At 42.7% G+C, this 18514-nt stretch overlaps 1 protein-coding gene across 2 annotated transcripts in view; it reads right to left on the bottom strand.

Moving 5' to 3' along the window:
- The window catches only part of LOC122916389 (zinc finger protein 474-like), a 47063-nt gene that overhangs the window by 13608 nt on the left and 14941 nt on the right, over positions 1–18514 (bottom strand). For both annotated transcript variants that reach the window (XM_044263696.1, XM_044263685.1), the window contains one exon: positions 16261–17507. In XM_044263696.1, coding sequence (XP_044119631.1) covers positions 16261–17295 — 1035 coding nt within the window. In that variant the 5' untranslated portion in view covers positions 17296–17507. The remainder of the gene's footprint in view (positions 1–16260; positions 17508–18514) is intronic.

Below are 18514 nucleotides of genomic sequence, written 5' to 3'. Positions count from 1 at the left end.
AACGGCTCCCAGTGATCTCCCTGACAGTTCAGGCTGAAAGGAAACCCAGTAAACAGCACAACTCAGTTGCGATAGAGCTTGTAGAAGGAAGTAGAACAACAGATTGAGGGGGAGACGGGAGACATATGCCTGATGGTAAGTGTTAGCATATGAATCGTAACGAAAGAGATACTGATAAGTATAATCAAAGTCATTACTAGCAATTTTGCGAAAGATCAGAAAAACTCTACATTTTGTCCTTCCTTGTGCTAATCCCACAACAAAAACTAAGTAATGATAATGTGAAATTATATTTGTGTGATATCATTCCTACATTAGGGGAACATAACCCAGCAAGGTAGCTTTTTGGAGATTTGTGATGAAACAGAGATTAGTGATGCTCTTGGGGGCAATAGACCCCTTTGAAGATCTAATGAGTTATATGGCCATCTCTCCAGAATAATTTCCATGGATACAGAATTAGGGGTATGATTTTGAACAATTGGTGGACTCTGTAAAGCCCACCCATTACCCCCGGGAAGTGAGCTCTTGGACCTTTGGTCGAAGCAAACCTTTTTTATTCCCCCCAATAGATGCTTCTTTGTGTGAGGAACCATTTGGCACCATTTAATGCCTCAAAATGCCTCAAGAAAGGGCTGAGTTGAAGCAAGAACTTATGAGATACACCACGTCTGGCTTTAGGGTGATCTTCAGTCCTGCTTTGCCTAAAACAGTCCCTGTGATACTGGTTGTCTTGACAATTAACAATAGCTCCTTCTTGAATTCTCTAAGATGTCCCCATTTGGTTAACAAATTATGTAATCACTCTACTTCTGATCCCTTTTGGAAAACGTGATTTAATAAAACAGAAGCAATCAAGAGATGAAACGACCAAACAAGCTCAGAAATCTCAAAGCTGTGACTTTAAGACTGGCTTTGACCTTGAAAATTGGGGGTTTGAAAAGAGAATGAAGAAAAGAACATTCCTCAACATATAAAAATACTTACCAAAATCTGAGAAAGGAAGGAGAGGGGCCAAGATGTTAACGATACTAAATTCTTTACTGTCATGACAAATAGCCACTTCAAACAGTATAAAATTAAAACCCAGAGTTACACTTTTTTTTCAAATCTGGTATTATCTTTGTTTTTTAACTGCAGCGGGTCCTTTAAAAATGAACATTTTTTTAAAGATTTTATTTATTTATTTGACACAGAGAGAGGGATCACAAGTAGGCAGAGAGGCAGGCAGAGGGAAAGGGGGAAGCAGGCTCCCCACTGAGCAAAGAGCCCGATGTGGGCCTTGATCCCTGGACCCGAGATCATGACCTGAGCTGAAAGCAGAGGCTTTAACCCACTGAGCCACCCAGGGGCCCTAAAAATGAATATTCTTTAGTGAAGAAATATTTATCTGAAATTCAGCAATACCATCACCATCTCTTTGGTTTCTTTCTGTCAAAATCAAGTAAAATTAGATATAGTATCTCTATTTTTTCTTTATTAATATCTGTATTAATAACTTAGTCATGACTACCTTAGTCCCATGAAAACCTCTGCGTGCCTGTTTATTTATATATGTTTGTGCACAGAAAGAGATTCCTGGAATAATAATCACTTAGGTCAAACAAAAAGGAGCTTGGAACAATTTTTATGCCAACATTTGTACTTTACTAGCTTTAATTTTTTTATAATAAACATGTCATTTTTACAAGAATAATAAAATAAGAAGAAGAATATCAACTCCAGGGTCAAAACTTCAGTTGGAATTAGGTAATCCAATTAGTCCTAAATGGAAAAATCAAGTGGAGTCCAATGTACTTTCTGAACATTCCTTAAATAACTGATAAAAGATGGTATAATCAAGCCTGTGTATATAATCCAATCTAGTTGTTGTCATCAATTAGTAGCTGGACCTAGAATTAATGTTATGAGTAGTTTTGCATAGCATAAAATAAAACTGTAATGCAAAATGAAAATATTGACAGTATCTTAAATTACATTATTCCAATAGTACCATTTTATTTTGTCAGCCGTTCATAGTTGAACATACATCAGTCACATGTTTATATGACATAACTTAATTGAAGCCCTAGAATTTTACTCCATTTCTTTAAAAAGTGACAAAATCTGAAGACAGAATTTAGCATGAGTTTGTTTCCACCTAAGATAATCTAAATACAGCACTTCCAGATATTTCCATTTTTTTCAGCCTCGGTTGTCTGACCTGGTAGCGTTAGCCAAAGTATGATTTCAGAAATAGCTAAGTGGGACCGTATGGTATTAGCCATCTTATGCTGAAAAGTGGCAGCCAAAGAGATAATCTGGGGGGATGGATGGATTGAACCATCCCCTGGGTCCTCTGTTGTCCAATTGTGGCTGGACTGACAAATCAACATAGAATTTTCAGCCTCCCAGGTCCCCTCTCTCTTCTCTGCACTTGACTATGTTTTGTGAAGACTTGGCATGTCTGATTTGGTATCCAGAATTTCTGTGGTTTTCCGTGGCTACAGAAGAAAGGCCAAACATTTCATGTTGATTTCACTCATGCCAACCTTAGACCTATGAAACAGGTCTACTAGCCACACCAAACTCAACACCAGACCTAAAGCTAGAGCCAGCAGTCCTCAACTTTTCCTACCTTCATGACTTTACTCATCTGCTCCTTCCAGCAATAAATGTTTAAATGGAGGATAGCATCTTCCCTGTGCTGGAGGTTATGTGGCATGCCAATGCTTAGCTTTCTTTAGTAATGGAGACCAGCATATCAACTACTTGTTCAATTAGAAGGAAAAATTGGTTAAGTGCCATGATAGACAGAGCCCCACAGGAGCCTGCCATAGGAAGGAAGGAAGGAAGGAAGGAAGGAAGGAAGGGTTTTGGCCAGAAGCTAGTAAAGTGGGCTGTTGAATAGGTAGAAACATACATAACCTGTTCAACAACTGTTTAATATTACTGTAGTCAGTTAATATGAGCACATTAAAGAACTAGAGAGAATTAGAAAACATTTTATTGAGTCCCCCTCCCACCCCCGAACATCAGCATTTTTAACAGGGACAATGCACTGGGGAGCAGCAACCCCATTCACATATAATTTCATTCAGGAAAGTCCAATTCTAGACTGTCAGGCCCTTGCTCTGGGACAGGGATGAGTAGTTTGAAAGTAGGGCTATTCCCCCGTGCCCATATGCATGGCATCTGGTCTGTTGGGAACATCACTCTTAACAGTTTCTATCTTCCAGTAAAAAGAACTTCAAAGTCCTTCAGTATATGAGAGTGTGTGTGTGTGTGTGTGAGAGAGAGAGAGAGAGAGAGAGAAAATGAGAGAGAGAGTGCACAAAGGACACAGGTCAGTTCAGTCACTTTCCGCAGGTGATGTCAGGGATATCCAAAGGCGTTCTTTGCTTCAAACTATCCATGCCTTTACATGTCAGACAGAAGGAGGGCAATGAGAAAAGTAATCCAGCCTACAGTTATCATCTCTCGGTTCATTCCCCTCAAGAGGAAAGAGAGAGAGAGAGTCCTGAGAGCTTTGTTTCTTGAAGGTCACAAGTCCAATTAGCTGTGTGCCACTAGAGAACAGAGGAAGCCTCCCACGTTCATGCACTGGGAAGCAGACGTTTGCTGGATTTCTTTGCCGTCATGAAAGCTGTTGGCCTGTTCCTTTTGAGGAGGTCATTTCAGTGGGGCTGTGCTGAAGCAACAACATCAAAACGTAAAAGATGTCATTTTATGGCCAAAAATGTATGTAAATGAAATGCCTGCCTTTTTCCTCCAAGGAACATGCTTCACGCGTTACTTGGAAATGAAACTAAAAATGCAGTAAGTTTAATTGCCCTTTTTTATTTTTATTTTTTAAAGATTTTCTTATTTACTTGAGAAAGGAAGAGACAGAGGGAGAGTACAAAGGGAGAGTAAGAGAGGAAGACTCCCCACTGAGCAGAGAGCCCAACGTGGGGCTTGATCCCAGGACCCTGAGGATCATGACCTGAGCTAAAGGCAGACTCTTAACCAAGGTTAAGAGTGCCCTGGGTGTCCCTATTGTCCTTTTTTTAAGGTTGCATCAAAACATCTCTGCATCAAAACAGCCATATGTCCTGTGTCCATTTGGGGATGTTCATTAACCTTAGAGTCAAAGAGGAATCAAGGAACCCAGAGGTGAGAACATCCTGAAAAAAGAAACAATCTCCATCGGTCTAAACCATGACTTTGATAAGTACATTAGAGAAAGGTACCCCGCCTTAACATGTTTTCAAACCATCTGGTTGTGATAATTAATCTGTAATGGTAGAAATTACAAGATGCAAAATTAAAAAGTAATGACCATGGGAGGGATAAGCATGGCAATCTTGCCTGTCTCAAGACTTGGCCGCAGACCATTAGTCTATATGTTGACATGTACTTTGTTTCTGGGAGTGGGACTGGAAATGAGCACAGTATGGCTAGTCTGTCAATATCTGAGTTTCATCAGCTTTTTTTCAACTTTACAAAAGCCAGGATAGCATTGAGGTTCTAAATATTGATACCAAAGTCGCACTGTGAACAGAAAGCACCCAGAGACACCACCTAAAAGCACAGGCTTTTGGAAGATTGAGACCTACCCTATGTGGAAATGCATCTGGAGGAATGGGCTGTCTGTCTGGAGGTGATTCGAGGTAGCCCAGATACTGTTGCTCAGGAAGAATCTTCTGGTTACAGGCCAGGTGCCAGACACCATGCTAGGTACAGACCCAGGAACTGGTCTCAATAGTTGGGATAACCATACTTCATTCTCTACCTTTACTTGGAAAATATTTTTTCACTTTCTCCTGATCTCTTTCTCTGGGACAGTAGGTCAGGTGGACAGGTCCCTCTGTGGCATGCCCGGAGCCCACTCCGTGTGAAGTTAGTCAAAAGCAGAGTCTGGGTGACAAAGGAGCCCACTGAGTGGAGGAAGCATTTTTTAACCTCTTCACCCACTAATATGTTTAAATTCAGACTCTACATTCTAAAAACTACTTTCCAGATTGTGGAATCTCTCTAGGGTCCTGTACTTTCTGTAGCCCTGTAAAATTCTTAGGTTTGGCTCCTGGATGTTTGACTCACAAGAACAGCCTCCTTGTTTTGGGGACTCCCACAGGTGATCCAAATGACAGTTGGCTGCTGGGGTAAGTTACCCTGTGTTCAGGCATGGAATGCCAGCGGTCCTGTTCTCAACTGTCACGCAACTACATGCATCCCTTCATGGGTCCTTCACGACTCAGGCTGTCCCCTTCGCAGCATCTCAGTCAGGCTACCCCCCAGAACTCCCTTCCCTCTGCTTCATACTCTGGATCTCTGACTATAACCCGATGGACCAATGACCATTTCAGTCAACAGACAGTCTTGTTGTACTTGACCAGCATGAGGTTCTTAAAAGCTTTAAATATGATATCCTTGAGGAGGACTTACTCTCCAAAATACCACAGGCTCCACCACTCCCTATTGCCTTCCAGGCAGCCTACCCAAATCCTGAAAGCACTTGAGGAGGGGAAGGCCCTGAGTAGCTATCTCCCTGTACCTCTCTCCAATCAAAGGTATTTGGCTTCTATCTCATTTCTAAGAGATGACCTGAACTTGTGGTTAATGGGCATTCATGTGCCAATAGCTAAAGAGGGTTTGTTATTCATCTATGAAATCTTTGAGTTTTAGCTGGGAGTCAAAGGACTGAATCTCAGGCTGTGGAATTCAAAACCCTCCAGGTCACAGAGGAGGTGTTTTTGTTTTTGTTTTTGTTTGTTTATTTGTTTTTAAAGCATGTGCAGTGAAAATTAACAGATGGTCACAACAAGAATTCCCTGTTTCCTTTGAATTTAGCCCTGAGGCAATTCCAACAGAACTCAACTGGAGTCTTGACACCCATCCCGAGGTCTGAAGAAGTTTTTACTTTAAAGGCTGAGGATGATTTCCAAGACCACATAGTAACCATGTGCCTGGGAACTGGGCATGACCCACAAGTTGTCTGCTTGCCGGAGGATGTTTTGCTTCCCCACTCCTGATCACTGGCTGTCAAAAGCAGGGCGCGTCCTGCCCGAGGCTGAGGGACTCTGAGGCTCTCTGGATGGGTGTCATGCCATTGACCGTGTTCCTCTTTCTGCACAACAAAATTAAACATAGAGGAGTTGGGTCTTCATGGATGTTTTAGATTTTCCACACTCCTGATTCCTTCCACCAGGGCCAAATAATTGAAATGTCTGTGGTTAAGTGTACAAAGCGTATCAGAAAAGGCAGAAAGTTCGGATGGAGAAATAAGAGGGAAAGTTTTTCTCCTCCATCTGTGTGGAGAAAAGGACAAAAGCTCTTGTAGAAATCCTTAGGAACATTGCAATATTGAGAATATCTGACCAAGTAGCTGCTAATCATGCTCCAGCACTTTCTAAGTTCCAGGACTTGTACTAAGCACTTAACATGCTTTAATTCCAATAATTCTCATTCTAATCCCCTGGGCAGGACTCAGAGCCCTGTTTTACAGATCAGGAAACTGAGGCACAGAGTAGTTAATAAGTAGTGAAGCTTGTTTTCCCTCAGAGAGTAGCTCTTCTGCCCTTGCCACTGCGAAGGGGCAGGAAGGAGCTGACAAGGGACGATTTGTCAGACACCATCCTGGGTCCCGTGTGGGAGAGCTTTCATTTCAGCCTCTCACAGTGGGGGGACAGAAGCTGGAGAAATTAAGTAATTGGTTCAAAGGTCTGTGAGTTCATTGTTCATCTATTAGCAGATTCCAGGTCTGTCTGATTCCAGCTGCTTCTAGAAACATGGTGGAGGTAAGGTCATCAAAGGTTAGCAGAGCATCATGCTCAGTCTTATTTGTCTGCAGAATCAGCCAGTGGGTAGGATTTGAGAGAAACCAGCACAATTCCCACGTCTGTTCTCTTGACTACCTTGAATGTTCTTTCCTTTGGGTTGAACACCGCCCTCCTTCCAAATCCTCTTTCAAAAATGCGGATAATCCTATGAAAGATTTTCCTGTGAAGGATTTTCTTGGATTCTCTCAAGCTCCTTCCAACGATATCTAGAGGTGAGGGTTGGTAGAGACAGGGAGTGTACACAAGGCACTAACAAGTAGAATGAGATCAGAATATGAGACCGGCTCATCAGAGACTCCATTCCCAAAGTCAGAATTTTGCCTGCGGCCATTTAAAGCATAATTCCAACAAACCTGATGGAGACTGGATGTGTATAATTAAGTTTCCGTTCCCTCAGGCACTCCATACACTTGCAAAGTATAAATAGCATTTTAATGTATAGGAGAAACAGTATAGCTCCATCTGAAACCACAACAATTGCAATTTGATTGTCTAGAAACCACTGGTATTTCACATTTCCTTCTGGTGTTTTCAAACAATTCTACCCAAATGTCACATCTGGAAGGATCGTTGTTTGAAACAGAATTGTTTTTGGAAATCACTGGATGCCACGTTAAGGAATTTTCCGACCCAGCCTGTGTATTGGCCCACTATTAGAGTCTGTTACTTATGATCTGGAGTTTTGTTTTGCTCCTTTGAACGATAAGAAAGACTTGGCCAATCATTTGGAAGGGCTGCTAATATTCAAGTATCTGCACGTACCTGATTTTTTTAAAAAAACAAGCTACTAGTATTTGGAATACAGGCTTAGCATTTTAGTTATTTAAGTGCTCATCCTGAGATACAAGGCTGAAAAATGTAAGTCAAAGAACAAATTCCAAATTGGTCTCTGCTTCTGAAAGGAATACAGATTCTTGGCTGAAGTTATTTCTTCTCCTCCTCTTCCTCCTCTTCCTCCTTCTTTTTCTTCTCACATTTGAGATAAAACTGCTTTTGCTCCTGATGTTTTAGAAGGATGTTGGTTAGAAGGTGAGGTGTATGATCAAGTAAGTCTCTTGCCAAATTATTATCAAGACTGACTTTCCTTGAAGTAAACAGCTGGAAGATGTCCCTGGTGTTTGGTTCTGGTGCTTCTCTGTTTTGCGTAAGACCTGACCTTGTGGCCCTCAAAGACTTTCAGGTCACAGGTGAAATGAACCATCAAGGGAGCAACAGGAGTAAGGGAGGAAAAACTCACAAACAGAGAAAGCCATTCAGTTTTTCCCAGGTTTTACAGTTAGAGAGAAAAAAAGCAAATCATAGATACTATCCGACCTGGAACTTGGAAGCTGGGTTATTTCCAATGCTTGATTTGTTTCCATCTTATATAATAATAGGCTCTGCAGCTCAGAGAGAAGGCCAAAGAGGAATATTAGAATATTGATATATTGAAATACTGGAAACTTCTTGAGTTCCTGGGAATATTAGGCCCTCCTTCAATTTCTAGGACATCTCTTAGTAAGTAACACAACCTCATTGAGGTAAATATTTGAAAGGGAAGTAGATGTAAGGAGGAGGTGAATTATACCATATAAAGAGAAAGCAAGAGACAGAGTCCTAAGTCAGAGGCTGAACTTTTGTCTAACAATTTAGCAGTGAGATTCTGCTCATAGGAGAATCACCTCTGTTTCAGGAAGAACTTTTTCAAGGTTGTATTGCCTTTGGTGAAGTTCTAAGAATCTTGGGAGAGATGTTGGTTGTTGATCCTGGAATTTGGATTTCTAAGAACTATGCATATCCATTCAGTCATTACACAACAATTTACCAAGTATCGACAACCAGAAAATATGGATGTCTGCTTGGGGCTGGAAGTAGGGAGATGGAAATGACTGGGAAAAGCAAACACATAAAGATGTATGAAATTATTTAAGCTGAATTAATTGTTTTGAGACTGGGGCGTGTTGTAGATTTGTCCATTTTAGGACTGACTAATATAGAATTTATTCTATATGATATCCTCTTCTCACAGAGGTGTCAGTCAGTATATTTTTTATACAAATATAGGAGCAGAAAGCCACATATTGGAACACCAGTGCAATAACTACCTAATATTTCTTGTCTTTGGGCTCTGGATGAGGTAACCCTGTTAGGGTCTCTGCTACCATACGTACAATTATAATTTGAAGTTGATTTTAAAAAATAATTATGTTAAACTGTCATTGGTACAGACGAGCATTACTCTTCACATTTTCATATTAGGAAGTGATACCTCAATCTCACAGATGATGCTGTTACTCTGAAATTTGTAACCCCCCCACCCTCAGTACACACAGAGTCCACACATGATATACAAGCACAGATTCCTTTGGGCTGGCTTCTAGAATCAAGAATGCAGAAGAGAACTGGTCTGGTTACCTTACAGTTGTGCTTGGTACACCTGAGAGTCATGGGATCCAAGAATGGCTTCCCTGGTATGCGGGCATGGTTGGCACCAAGGAAAGATGAAGAAATGGCACATGGAGTTGGACATTAGTGGTCCAGCTCTCAGCATCATCAGGGGCAGTTTGTGAGGTCGATGCTGGTCTTCATGACATCAACACAGGTGAGGAGGTGAATTAAGTCCACTTAAGAGGATTATAAGGCTAAGAATCCCCTGAAGGATCCCACTGAATGTTTCATCTACCATCTCCGAAGACTTCCAAGACATCCTTGTGTTTGGGAATCATAGAGGTAAATGGTTCCAAGAGCCTAGCCTTAGTCTTGATTTCAGGAACTCAGTCTAACTGAAGGCATGAAGAGACAAATGACTAAGCAGACTCTTAAAATCAAACTTTTTCTCCCTCTGCCTCTATTTCTCATCTGATGGGCTTGATATGCTTGACTGGTATTTCATTGAGAAAACATGAGATAGAAGTGAACAGATCCAAGTTACCTCATCTTCCCACCAGCAGCCTACAAACTTGCCTTATCTGCATTCCAACCTCCTGTGGACATGAGTAAATGTTGTCTCCTGTCAAACCCTACCCTCCTGGTGTGCTAGGATCTCACCCGCTACTGCGTGTTTCTTCCCCAGGGTTCACACTTGCCCCTATGACCTCTCCTGCATATTCAACCCCCTCTCTCCACTGAATCAGGATCCTAAACATTCATATATGTTCTAGAGTTTCCCATCTCCTATAGAAACCTCTCTGAACGTGCCATCTCTATTTCTAGTCTACCCATTGGTCTTCCAAGGCCAACGTTTCAAAATGCACCCTCCCGTGACTGGCTCAAGGTAGTTTCACTGTAAGCATCTTTTGCAAGCATTTTTGCTGCATACCTAATGGGCAGTAAGGCAATTTTGACATGAAGGATAAAATAATGAAAAATAAAAGAGGGACAGTAAAAAGGACATAATGAAACATAAAAAGAAATAAAAGTATTCATTTCTTCCTTCAGAGAGGTATTAGTTTTCCTAATACAAGGATGCATATTTGAAACTGAGCTTTGAGTTTTGTCGTGAAAGCCTTCTACACTGTTCATTCTTGGCATATTGTCACATGTCTGTTGATAGATGTTCCAAAGTTCTATGGGAAATGTGAAAGAAATGCTGCTGTAATGCATGTGTTGCTGGGCTTGGTTTTCATTGTCACTGACGTATTATCATTTTCTTGTATGGTTGAGTACAGTATACAGTCTGGCTTCCCACTCTCTTTTTTCACCCTTCGAGTAAGTTTTATCACTCTATTTTCTATCAAGTCTGCATATGGTGGTGCTATTCACTATTTTAAGATCACGACGTCTGTTTGTCCCTGGATGGAGCTTTATGAGGGCTAGGTAAGATTTATATAATGTAAAAACTGAAACTTTGTCAGTGAAGAAATGAAACCAAACTGTCAACCACTTATTTTGTCTTTTATAGCCAAATTGCTGTTTAGCCCATGCGTTACACGGTGAAAATATCCGCAGCAAAGTACTTGGGACAAAGATGTCTGTGGCAAAGATGCTCACAGCAACAATACCCCAAGGACACGATCTTTATCATTCACACACTCTGGAATGCCCAGCACTACACGGAATGTGTCCTTTCCAAGGTTATGAGACTCAATCCACATTGCCAAGTTGAACAGGTATTTTTTTGGCCCTCATCCTATGCCACCTCTCAGCATCCCACACTGCTTTCCACACCCTTGTTTGTGACATTTTCTGCAGTGTCTCCAGGCTCTCACTCTCCAGCTCCTTGTCCTCTAACCACTACATCATTTAATGCCTCAGGGCTCAGCCTGGCGTCTCCCTTTCCAAACCACAACTCCTTCTGATGACTATAAATATATATTAATAATGCACAAATATATATCCCAGTCCAATTTTTTTTGAGGTCCAGACTTCTATATTCAGCCTGACTTAACCACTTAGAGTTCTCACAAGGACTTTGAGTTTGCTGCGTCCAAAAAGGAGCTATTGGTCTTAACCTCCAAGATCCTCCCTTGACTCCAGACTTATCTTAGAAAATGGCACCAGAGCATTTACTCAAACCAGAAGTCTGGGAGCCACATTTGACCCCTCTTCAACACTTCCAACATCCCAACTGCCATCAAATTATGTCTGTTACACCTTATCTCCATCTTGGCTATCAACGCACTTGGCCAAGCTTTCATCTTCTCTCAGCTGGACCCCCTCAAGAGCCACACAACGGATGAACTCTGTTCACTGGGCAGCTTCAGGGACTTACTGCTTCTACAGCCTCATCTTGTATGCCTCATCAAGCTCTGCCCACATGAGCTTCGGCCAGAATGTCTCTTCCTCTCCCTATTCCCTTCTCCCCACATCTTTACTCCTGGCTACTTCTTTCTTACCTGTCATGGTGCAGCTGACGTATCACTTCCTCCCAGAGGATTTCTCTAACCAAGATTCTGTATGTCAACCTCCCACCATTAGACACTGTCATATCACAATTTGGAATTCTATATTTAGTTCCTATTATTTCCCCGTAAGAATAAAAATTCCATGAGATCAACAACTGTGTCTTTTTTAGGACTCTCTATTGAGGACTCAGCCCAATGCCTAACAACAAATATTTGCTGAATAAACACACTTCTATCCTCTGTTGGACTTAACCCTTACACCCGTTTTGTATCTCACACAAACTGTGTCTCTTAGACTTGAAAAGATAGGGTCTTTGGAATCAGATCTCGTTCTGACACCCACTAGCAAACCCACTGGGTGACTCTGGGCAGGTTGTTTCACCTCCGTCTCCTCAGATGGAAAGTAGGAAAACTGTAGCTGTGTTATGGTAAAATTCAAAGGAAACCATGCATACATAGGGCTGATCATAAAGGTACTCAATAAAAAGTCAGTTTCCTTTCTTCTGTGCTTTTACCTAAACTCCAAATGTTTCTAACCCAGTAGATGCAGATGTGCATCTATAATAAGGACACCTTCTCTAATATATTTGGAGGTAACAGGAGAACAATAGTATTTTTGACAGCGCAGAGACCTTACTTTAAAACACCAGATGGCAGCACCAGATGCTAGAGATGTGTCTGATGGGCTCTTAGTTCAAACCTAAACATCTAAGATGACAAAGGTAGCTTAAAACTAGATTCAGAGAGAATCATTTACAGAAAGAGATGATTTCCCTAAAGAACGCTTACTTCCTAATATAGTATGGGATTTTTAGGAATAATGTTTCACAGGTCACAAGCAGAATTCTAAGAAAATAACCCCAAGCGTTATCTAACCAATAAAAGATAATGAGACTAAGGCCTCATTTTGGTTTGTAGTGATATTTAGTTAACTACTGATCTGTGTTCCAATTAGCCAGAAAGGGCCTGAAATCAAAGAGTGAAAGATGATCGGGTTTTAGAAAAGGGCAACATTTTCCCCCAAATATTAAAATGTTAGCACTAAAATTTATTCATTCATATTAAAATCAAGAGCAGTAATGACCTCTATTACTGTACCCGTCAGCTTCACTTAGGAAACTGCTTACTAAAATAGACGGTAGGCTTGCTAAAGAGACAAAATTTAATAGACGAACTAAATGCAATATTAACATTTAAAAGGATAATCTATGGGTTTCCATATTAGACATCGAAACTTCATCTGGATGTACCATCACTTTTAAAATCTTGCTAAGGTGGAGATCGCTTATGCAGCCTTTCCATTTGTTTTTGGAGGAAAGAAAGAAAGGGTGATTCAGCTCATGAAACCATATAATGCAGGTGCAGCGACCCCAGAGCCGTCACACCTTCGAAATAAAGATCTTCACTCAGGGTTTTATCCCGCTTACATACTGCTTAGCGTCCTTCAGAGCTCGCCTGTGAGATCAGAAAGGGTAAATGCAGCCTTGTGTTCTGGAGGAGACAGCACCATGAAGTGGTTAGCGGGCAAAGCAGAGCTAGAGCAAAATGCCCGCGGAAGTCTCGGAGAAGAACTCGTCTCAGGCGGTATTTATTTGCGTTTGGGTTTGATTGAAGGGTAACAGCAGCGCCTGTGTCATAAAAGAACTGAGCCAGTCTATGTTGGAGGAACATTCTGAGCAGACGCCTAATTCACTCTGCCAGCGGAACAGTATTGTTGCCCGACCGGAGTGAATTGTTTTCCAAGCCCCGCAATCACGGTGCTGAAAATATTCTCCCTCACCGGAATTCTCTACGAGACTGAGCCCTCTAGGAGCACCAGGCAAGCTCTGATGCTGATCCGCCGTCAGATCAAGGATTCTAGAATCTGATTGACAAGAGAAGCAGCGCACATCGGAAGCGCGACAAGAACGGGCCTGTGCCAAAGCCAAAAGTCGGCTGTCACCGGCAGATGAAATATGGAGATCTAATCGTGCACAAGGCAGTGATCTTCAGGGGAAATGGATGATTTTCCATCATATTTCAATTTTGAATGATACAAAGAAATTGTACTTCTAAATTTTCAATGACACAAAGGAAGAAAAACAGCAATAGATCGAATCATAACTGAAAGAGAAAACCACACTGCCTGGGAGAGGTTTCCTGGTGAAAAGCACTGTGGAATGGCAAATACCTCTTCTAGGGAAGAAATCAAGTCCGTTGCTTCAAGAGATCTTATGCCTCTCTGAAGCCTACCAGTTTTCTCCATTTTAATTCATGCAAGCTTGCTTTAAGTCTGGCAATGAAAGGGACCCTATGTTGGATGACCTTCCTATGCCCTTCACGAAAGCCTGTGTGGTCTCCAAACGGGCCAGCACACGTCTCACAGCCGTGAGCGCCAACTTCCCGCTGCCCTGCGGCTCCTCAGGTCCAGGAGCAGGGTTGGTGGTGCTGTGACACAGCCATGTCCTCCAGATGCCTTTGTTCTGACGGACAGCCCCCACTTTGATCTAAACACCCGAGTCACCGAGGGCCACCGCTGTGGCCTCTTCTTCTGACATCTCCCCCACAGATGCCTGGCTGAGGCAGGAGGGGTCTTCCTGGGAAGCCGTGAGCCCGGGCCAGCCTCTTTCAGCAGTCACGACTGAGTGAGAACACGCTGTGCTCAGCCTCTTGGCACGAAGTATGTGTTACAACAAGGAGCACAGGAATCCTGACCACGCTCTTCCCTATCTCGAGATCTGTACTGAGAACATGTGAAGCAAATGCGTGCACTCAGGAAACAGGGCTGCGAGTCAGAGAGCTAATGGACTCGCCGATTCGTGGCCCTGAGACACGGATTCTTGTGTTCTCTGAATCCAGACCCCACACATTTTGGAAGAAAAGCAACAGCCAGGAGATGGGAAAAGCAGATCATGTTTATGAGACCAGCCTGCAGCTCATGCCACACGTAAGAGTGTGGGTTTTGATTTCGGTACAGAAACTAACCATTCTTTCTTCAGTGTTCATCGGAAAACTCGCCCAGCCTCTCTTAGTCTGACTCTTGGGCTTTATGGTCATAGTCTTGGAATCTTTTAAACCAGTAAGTTTCTAATCACTTCATTTTAAACACGAAAGTGAGAGAAAAGTACTAGAAGACTGCCAATGTAATGCAATACAAAAGTAAGGAAGAAAAGTTGCAGTAAAAAGTAAAAAAAAAAAAAAAAAAAAAAAAGGCTGCTTCCTGTCCTCCAACCCTCAGTCCTTCTGGTTTAATCTTTTTAGAAGAGCTTGGGTAACCTGTTTCCCCCAAACCATCCATTAAAAGGGGTGCCTGGGAACCTGGGTGGCTCAGTGGGTTAAGCCGCTGCCTTCGGCTCAGGTCATGATCTCAGGGTCCTGGGATCGAGTCCTGCATTGAGCTCTCTGCTCAGCAGGGAGCCTGCATTCCCCCACCCTTTGCCTGCCTCTCTGTCTACTTGTGATCTCTCTCTGTCAAATAAATAAATGAAATCTTAAAAAAAAAAAAGAAAGAAAGAAAGAAAGAAAGAAAGAAGGAAAGGGGTGCCTGGCTGGATCAGTCAGTAAAGAATGTAACTCTTGATATCGGGCTCGTGAGTTTGACCCCACATTGGGGGTGGAGCCTACTTTAAAAAAAAAAAAAAAGAGAGCATCCCTACAGGTGAGGTGTTCTAGGTAGCAAACCATAGAGAAAAGATTTTTACCTATTTCTTATAATTTGACATCCTGTAAGGTATGACACAGAACGGTGCAGTCACATCCACCCAGGCTTAATGGCAGGACAAAGCACAAGGACCATGGCTTATGGGGAGTCAACCTCATAAGCATTCTTGCCCAGTTATGGTTGATGGGGAACCTTCCGGTAAATAATACTTCACCGTACGGGTTAGGGACCCACGGCGTCATGCTTATTCCCAAGTCCCCAAGTGGGGAGCAGTGCCTGCTGGCCAACCCAAACACAGGACACAGAGCAGCAGCGGGAACTGAGCCCTTCCCAGAACCATGAACCCACACCTCATCAGTTCAGGGTGTGCCCTGGGGCTTACATCCCGCATATCATAATCACGTTAAAAGAAAACATGCTGTATTGGAGGAGCACGTCTCTTTCTGTGAGGGCTCCAGTGCCTAATTGTTGCTAAAGTCATTTGGGGTTTTTGACACAGATTCTATTTTAGTAAGATAAACTCAGCATAACCCGGCGTTGCCAAGAATGAATTCCTAAGGTAGATGACTAAAATAAACCGGTAATAAATATTGGCTGTTGGAATGGGAATTATATCTCTGCAATGTAGACACAGCATTAATGACTCATTTTCAAATAACAGTCTCTCCCAAGGATTATTGGTATGAGGAATCAGGGAAGAAGGACGTCCATCTCTCTTTCTTTGAGGAGGCAGAGTGGAAGAGGACTACAAACCCACCGAGCAGGGATGTTCTTAGATTGACTTTGCCAACCAAGATAGAGGGTCTGACACTGGTCAACCAGGACAGGCTGCACTGAGGCAGAGGCAAGGCATTGAAAGAAACTATCCTAGGGGCTGAGGCAGCTGATTCTGGGGATAGTTTTCTCTCATTCTCTCATTTCTTTCATATCCCCTGGGGATCGTTTTCTCTCAATGTACCCATGGTCCACCCAATGCATCTCACGAGGCATGAATTACCTTATCAGTCACCGTGGGTGCTGCCATGTTCCTTTGCTGTTTGGAATTAGCGGACTCTTTTAGGGCATCTTTACTCCCTAAGGTTAAATCCTGAATCTTTGGCCCACTAGGTTGAGCTTTACAGCTCCTCTGGTGTACCAGAAGCCGGTCCGGGGCAAAGGTCCGGCCACAGTTTGGACAGGGAACCAGCTGGGTTTGACTTGGCCCCTCTTGGTTGGACTGTCCGGTGGGAAGTGGCTGAAGCTTCTGTGGGAGTGGTCGGCGGAGCTCCCTGGGGAGCCGGTCATTTTCTATTTTCCACTTTTCCAGGCATTTGGGCTCATGAATGGGAAGGGACAGAGTGCCAAACTCCCTACCACAAACGTAGCAGGTGAGAGTCTGTGGTCGGGTGGGGATGCTACCAGCAGCCTTCCTGGGACCAGCACGATCATCAGAACGGCTGAGGGTTGGTGCTCTGGTCCCATCATCCTTGGGCTTGCAGCTTCTCTGGTGAACGGGAAGCCGATCTGGCAAGAACGTGCGGCCGCAGTATTCGCAGGGCAGCAGCTGAGCCTGGGAACTTTGGAACGCTGCCTCGTTCACTGCCTGAAGATCATAGGACCCACTGCCCCCGAGAGGCTGAGGTTTAGAGGGCTCTGGCCTCCTCAGGTTCTTGGGCAACTTGCTGTTTTCAATCCGCCACTTCTCCAAGCACTGGGGTTCATGAATGGCAATTGACTGGGACCCAAATTCTCGGCCACAGATATAGCACACCCGGAATCCAGGCCTGCGGGATGGGATCACTGGGGGGCTGGGCTGACTTTCCGACATAATTCTCCTACTGGACTGTTTTGAGAGTATTACCGTTCCAGGTCTTGTTTTCTGAGGTCCTGTCTTTATTTTTCCTGCATGACTGACATTCTCTGTGTCTGGCAAAAGGCTGGAATGGGAGTCACCACAGAGAAGGGCCTGGTTGATAAGGAAGGTGGGCTCTTTAGAATGGTGGAAAGCCTGCTGCAATTTGTTGCAAACCCTTCTCTCCTTTCCTGTTTCCATCAACAAGCAAGTCTTTCTCTAGGCTTGCTCTGATTTCAGGCCAGACTCATTTTGGGATTCTGCTCGGACTGAAGGTTAGTCAGGTTGGCTGTCCTGGGGTTCCACATTGTTGCCAACTTCTTAGACCCAGAGACTCTGACTCACAGCTTCATTGCAGGGCAGCAGTCTGGAATGCTGGAAAGTCCTCATTAAACCTCAGATGCCTCCAAGATCTGTGGGGGAAACATAAATCAAGAACTCATTACACACACACACACACACACACACGCACGCACACACACACGCACATGCACACACACCCTTAGATCACAAGTCGGTAAAGAGCAGTAATATATATATGTTTTTGACCTAGTGTCCTCTTTGGCTAGATAGTAACTAGCACATAAGAGCTGTTCAGTCAATGCTGAAATAAATTTGAAGAAAGTTTCCACTATGAATCGCACTATTACTGTATTGAAAGTAGTGTTCTGCCCAAAGACCAACAATCACACATGGCACAATCCAACAGAGGCGTGATGGTGAGACGACAGAAGACAGAACTAAGACCTGTGACAACTCAGTTAATGAAACTGCTGATAATGTAGAAAGTCATTTTCTACTCTCTTCAGCATTCTTAACTTTTTAGTGTCATGGATCCTTTTGACAGTTCTCTGAAGCCTGTGGTATTAAAGGCAAAGATCTTACTATCTCAAGTGAAACGAATTTTATTAAAATAATTGATCAAATATCTTTGGTCATAATATGTATTTTATTCAAGATATGGTAACAGGCCCGACTTCATGAATGCCCATTAGCCTAAGCTTAAGAACACCTGCCAAAGGAATTCAATAGTGGATATTATGAATATTATCAGGAAAACCCACAGAGGGGGTAAACTTCTTATAACCTAACATGTATCCACTTTTCTTTATGATGGGAATGGAGTGTGAATAAATTGGGGCCTTGGATGTCAAACCAAGAATGCAACCCTGGCCTACAACCTTTCCTGGTAAATTATCTGTAGATTTTCCTGGGGATGAAGATGCTCAGATTTTGCTTGATGTTCTTTATGTAACTATTGTACTTAGTTCCTTGTATTATCTCTATCTCTATCTGTATCTATAGCTATATTGATAGATAATATAGATACTAATTTTAATATTGGATAACACAACTGGATAATATTATCTATTTCTATATTATAGTTATGTATTACAGAATATATTATCATATATAATAT

The sequence above is a fragment of the Neovison vison genome, chromosome 1, assembly GCF_020171115.1.
Source record: "Neovison vison isolate M4711 chromosome 1, ASM_NN_V1, whole genome shotgun sequence".
NCBI lineage: Eukaryota > Metazoa > Chordata > Mammalia > Carnivora > Mustelidae > Neogale > Neogale vison.
The sequence above is the reverse complement of the archived record's forward strand: the minus strand, read 5'-3'. Positions and strand labels throughout refer to the sequence as shown.